Genomic DNA, 6,000 nt, shown 5'->3' with positions numbered 1-6,000 from the left:
AGTCTACAAAGTCTCGCCAGGACAAGGCTGTACTTCCTGAGACAGCTCAGGAAGTTCAATCTGCCCCAGGAGCTGCTGACCATGTTCTATACTGCCATCATCTAGTCTGTCCTCTGCACCTCCATCACTTTGTGGTTTGGTTCAGCCGCGAAACAGGACAGGCACAGACTGAAGCGGGTGACCCAGTCAGCAGAGAAGATTATTGGGACTGAGCTTCCTTCCATCCAACACTTGTACCGGTCCAGACACAGAAAACAGGCTTTTAATATCACTGCTGTCCCCACACACCCTGCACACAAACTGTTTAAGCACCTCCCCTCTGGCAGGCGCCACAGAGCTTTAGCCACCAGAACCACTAGACACAGAGTCAGCTTCTTCCCCCAAGCTGTGTCTGAGTTGAACTCTCCAATCCCATAAAGCAAAGACTCAGTGCAATACCTCCATGTGATATAGTTTGTTGTATATTATGTAAATAATTGCAATTAAGTATGTAAATAATTAATGTTTCATGCAACCAGAGAGTACAAAAGACGGAGTCAGACCACATCCAATTCCTTGCTTGTCCTGTGCAAACTTGGCCAATAAAGCTGATTCTGATTCTGATTCTAATGGAGATTAACATCAGTAGTGATCTTATACAGTAGTGAGGGTCTACGCCCCCCTAAAGATGAAATCCAAGAACTGCCCTCGTTGGTAACTTAAGTGTAGCTGCCTGTCCACAAAGGAGGATGAAGGATGAAGCAACCTCATTTGTCAGTGTCTTACTAAGGGGGTTATCAGCTGCACCATGAAATCCCCAGATCATCCAAAAAGCAGCAGCACGTCTTATTTTTGATCATTAAAAAGGACACGTTACACCACTTTCGTATCTCTGCACTGGTTTCATGAAGCTACTGCATCACGTTCAAAGTCCTGACCCTTACCTAAAGAGTGGTCAACTCAACAGCACCGGCCTACCTTAAGTTCCTCATTCAGGTCTACATTCAGGTCTACAATCCCTTTCGTTAAACTTTTCAGCTCTGTGGTTACACGATGGTGGAACCACCTACCCATCTCTGCACACTCACTCTCAATTGTTAAAAAAAAACTTGCTGAAAAGAGAACTCTTCCACAACTTTCTCTGCACTTAATCCTTAAAATAAAATATGCACCTAGACCTCATAAAACAGAAACTGAGCTTGCTAGAACACTTTAATTGTAAGTTTTACCTTGACTTCGATATTTGCCTTGTACCTCACTTGTAATTTTGGAAAAAATTATCTGCTTGTACCTGTGTGTAGTGTTGCAGTCCAAGCAATACTGAGTGCTGATATGAAAAAAATAAAATTAAAAACCTGTTTGTGGTACTGTCAGTTGCACCTTTGCTAGCAAGTCTAGTATTTCCCATCAAAGTTTCTCACATTGTTTTATGTGTTATTGTCTCGGTACCTGCCTTGAACATTTGACCATAGAAGTCTATGTAGATGTTTTCTAATATTAGACTATACAGTCTGTTTAATCTACAGGAGTCAGAAGTAGTTTGAGATGAGGGTGGTTGAATTGACATGAGACAAAACTCTACAGGATCTTAAATTAACTCTAGATGTTGAAATTATATGTCAAGTAACACCTTAAATCTTGAGAGTCTGTACCTCTGTACATGTAGAATTTGCAGCAGAACTGCTGTACTGAATTGCTCAGTTAGTTTCACAGATACTATATTAAAGACTCACAGATGCGATCTGTCCCTTCAGTAACTGGACGGATCCTGATCATATTAAACAGACCAGGTGTTCCCCAGATATGACATCAACCTCTTTCTGAAAAATAAACTTTAATGTTCAGTTCATGTTACAGTGTACTGTTGTGTTTTGGGACATGTGCACAACTGAAAGACAGTAAACATGCTGTAACTTCAGGCCTCCAGGGTTTGAAGGAGTGTGTTTCATATTAGATTCTGTTTTGATGGAGACAATAATGAGATTCGAAGAGAGAGAAACAATCTAATAAAAACCTACAGCCTCCCACAGTGCACTTTCTGAATATTGTACATGAACATACTGTACAGGTTCTTTTAATCTCTGTGAGTGGATAAGACACTCGTACATGTTGAATGATGGTATTATAGTGAAAGACTTTTATTCATGTATGCTGGTTATATCATCAGAATTATTTATTATTAAACATTTATTTCAGAAACATCAATGGAAGATGAACCTAATGTCACATATATAACTATTGGTGGGCTTGTAGATATGGAGAAATACAAATATCTTTATTTTTCAGTTGTATTTACAGCTTTTATTCTAATAATCTGCTTTAATGTCACCATCATTTGTCTTATCTGGATTCACAGAAACCTCCATGAGCCTATGTACATTTTTATTGCAGCTTTGTTACTGAACTCTGTTCTTTACAGCACTAATATCTACCCAAAACTGTTAGTGGACTTTTTATCTGAGAAACAGATCATATCATATTCAGCCTGTCTTTTTCAATTTTTTAATATTTATACATTAGGTGGTTCAGAGTTCTTACTGTTAGCAGCTATGTCCTATGACAGATATGTGTCTATCTGTAAACCTCTGCAGTATCCAACTATCATGAGGAAAAGAACTGTCAGTATTTTTCTGGTTTTAGCTTGGCTTGTACCTGCTTGTAATAATGGAGCCCTGGCAATACTAAGTGCTAATTTGAAACTCTGTAGTTTAACGTTCAATGGAATTTTTTGTAATAATGCAATTTACAGTCTCCATTGTGAGAATTTAAAAGCTCGATCTGTATTTGGTGTTGTTGCTCTTATAATCACTGTGCCTCTCCCTGTGCTCTTCATACTGTTTACCTACACCAGGATTCTGATAATATCCTTTCGAAGTCGTAGAAATGTCAGGAGAAAAGCTGCACAGACCTGTTTACCTCATCTGTTGGTTTTAATCAGCTTTACCTGTTTGGGTGCGTTTGATGTCATTATAGTTCGACTGGGATCAGATTTTCCAAAAACCGTCCATTTTACAATAACTCTACAAACAATTTTGTGTCATCCTCTTTTCAATCCAATTATTTATGGACTGAAGATGAAAGAAATCTCTAAACACCTGAAGAAGTTGTACTGTTAAACTAAATTTATCTAAGAGATGTAAGAGCTATAGTTGTCATATCCATAATATACAATGTCAATAAAAGCTATTCTATTCTATTCTGTTCTAGTAATGCTTAAGTTTTTAGTTATTTCCATTATTGCCATTATTCAAAATATGATTGGTTGATGCCACTTGCAGCTTATTAATTTGTTCATCTCATGAGGGAGGATATCCGGTGAATGTTTCTCCCATCAGTTGCCAGAGTGCAGTGAGCAAAAAGGATCAGGGTGTTCAGGATGGAAGGTGCGAGTGTCAGAGCTTTGAAGAGTGAGAACAGTTCAAAGGAATCATTGAAAGCCCAACATTACCATGACAATAATGTACTTGAGTGTGTGTAAACTGCTGCAGCTGTAAAAATCTGTCATACTTGTATTCCTGCTGTATAATGATATTAAACACAATGACACTGTCATAGTTTATGGGACCATATGGATTTTGTCTGATAGCAAAGAAACCTAGCCAACTGTTTACACTCAGCTAATCCTAATCCTCATTCTCTTTCCAGCCCAGAGTCCCTGTCCCAACCTATTGATCTGTCTTACGTGCCGGAGGATTACCATGACATATGAGAAGTATTCAGCAAAAGTCCTACAACCCCCTGCCACCTCATCACCCTTATGATTGCGCCATCAATCTGCTTCCTGGTGCAACTCCTCCAAGAGTCAGGAACTCCTCCCTCTCTTAGCCAGAGAAGACAGTCATGGAGGAGTACATCAGGGATTCCCTCCATGCTGGTATTATCCGTCCCTCGTCCTCATCATCTGGGACGGGATTTGTTTTTTGTTGACAAAAAATATAGGTCACTTCATCCATGTACTGACTATTGGCGCTTGAATGACGTTACAGAAAACTATCCTCTGCTCCTCATTTCCTCACCTTTTGAACTATTACAGGACATGACCATCTTTTTGGACTTACGTAATGCCCATTGCCTTGTTCGAATGAGGGAGGGCGATAAATGGAAAACCGCTTTCAACACTCCCAGTGGTCACTATGGTCATGCCTTGTCATGGCAGGAGCAGAACTGTTAGTTGATTTTTTACCTTAAAAACAGATCATATCTTTTTCAGCCTGTTTTTTTCAGTTTCATAGTTTTTATTCTTTAGGTGTTTCAGAGTTTGTACTGTTGACAGCTATGGCTTATGACAGGTATGTGTCTACATGTAAACCTCTGCAGTATCCAACTGCCAGCTCTACTACCGTCGTCGTCCTTGTTCTGATGGGCCCAGACAGCGCGGGGTCAATCTGGAGAACCTGCGGCCCCCCGGACAGAGAGGCCAAACACTGTGGCCTCACCAGCACCTGTCAGCTTCGGCTTGGTAAACGCCAGGTCTCTTGCGAACAAAACTTTTATCCTTAAGGATTTCTTCAGTTCACAACACTTGGACTTTCTTTGTCTGACGGAGACGTTGCTGAATGTTGGTGAGTCCAGTGCTCTTTCTGAACTTTTACCTGTGGTTATTTTAACGCACGTCAGGTCGAGGCGGCGGGATAGCCACCGTGTACAGATCTGTTTATAAATGTAGCCAACTCCTTCTCCAGCTTTGAACTGGGTCGCCTGCACCCTGTGTTGTGTGCTGTGATTTATCGTCCACCTAAATATAATAAGGACTTTATTAATGAATTTTCTGAACTGCTGGCTGAAATCATGCCTAAGTATGATCGAGTTCTTATTGTTGGAGATTTTAATGTTCACGTGTTCTGTCCAGACAAAACAATGTCGAAGGACTTTTTAAGCCTTATTGACTCTTTTAATTTTCTTCAGCATGTTTCAAAACCCACGCAGGAGCGTGGACGCACACTTGACCTGGTTTTAACTTACGGTCTGTCTGTTTCCAACTTGAGGATTTGTGATGCAGTGTTTTCTGATCACATGCCTGTTTTATTTGACATCAGCCTGTCCTGTAACACCTTTAAGCCTCCCGCTCCTGCTCGGAGTGTTCGTATTATTAACCCTTTCACTGCCGCTCAGTTCTCAGCCTCCTTCAGACAAAACACCCCAGAGCCTGTGTGTTCTGATACAGAGGAGCTCAGCTCCTGGTTTTATTCCACCTGCCAAACAGTAATAGATGCTGTGGCTCCATTAAAACCCAGACAGCCTAAAACTAAATCTGAACCCTGGCTAAATCAAACAACTCGTGGTGTCAGACGTGAGCGAGCGAGCTGAGTGGAAGTGGAGGAAGGACAAGCTGCAAGTGTCTTTGCAAATTTTAAAGGACTGCTGGCGTCGTTATCAGACTGTGGTAAAAGAGGCTAAAAGACAACACCTGTCTAATATCATCCTGTCCAACTGTCACAAGCCTCGTGTTCTGTTTAACACTATAGACATTGTTCTTAATGCCCCGAAGACTGCCTGTGTAGAACCCTGCCTGGAGGTATGTGAAAACTTTCTTAAGTTCTTTGTAAATAAGGTGAACAATGCCAGGGCCCTCATATCACCACCTGTTTCTGTATTTTGTCCTGTAACTTTTCTTCGATTTGAACCAGTGACTCGTTTTTATACGAGGCTGTTTAACATTTGAAGCCCTCAGGTTCCCCCACTGATGCTGTCCCACCTCGATTTTTTAAAGAGGATATCACTACTTTAGGACCTTCTGTTCTTGCTGTTATTAACAGCAGCCTCGCCTCTGGTGTCTTTCCAAAGAACTGTAAACATGCTACAGTCCAGCCACTGATCAAAAAGCCAGGGCCTGGATCCCACTGTGTTGTCTAATTTTAGGCCTATTTCCAAACTCCCTTTTATCTCCAAAATTCTGGAAAAAACTGTATATGTACAACTGAAGGATTTTCTAGACCAAAACGGCACACTTAAGGTTTTCCAATCTGGTTTTAAACCTCTTCATAGCACTGAGTCAGCATTGCTGAGGGTTTTTAATGACAT

The 6,000-nt window shown here is 40.8% G+C and overlaps 1 protein-coding gene across 1 annotated transcript; it reads left to right on the top strand.

Moving 5' to 3' along the window:
• Window positions 1-2,183: 2,183 nt before the first annotated feature.
• LOC113173669 (olfactory receptor 11A1-like) lies at window positions 2,184-3,095 on the top strand. The gene has a single exon (XM_026377167.1). It carries the CDS (start codon window positions 2,184-2,186, stop codon window positions 3,093-3,095), a length of 912 nt encoding a protein of 303 aa, XP_026232952.1.
• Window positions 3,096-6,000: the final 2,905 nt, after the last annotated feature.

The sequence above is a fragment of the Anabas testudineus genome, chromosome 21, assembly GCF_900324465.2.
Source record: "Anabas testudineus chromosome 21, fAnaTes1.2, whole genome shotgun sequence".
Taxonomy (NCBI): domain Eukaryota; kingdom Metazoa; phylum Chordata; class Actinopteri; order Anabantiformes; family Anabantidae; genus Anabas; species Anabas testudineus.
The sequence above is the reverse complement of the archived record's forward strand: the minus strand, read 5'-3'. Positions and strand labels throughout refer to the sequence as shown.

Excerpts from the sequence above, each read along its gene's own strand:
- LOC113173669 (XM_026377167.1), top strand. The coding sequence starts at position 2,184 with ATGGAAGATGAACCTAATGTCACATATATAACTATTGGTGGGCTTGTA.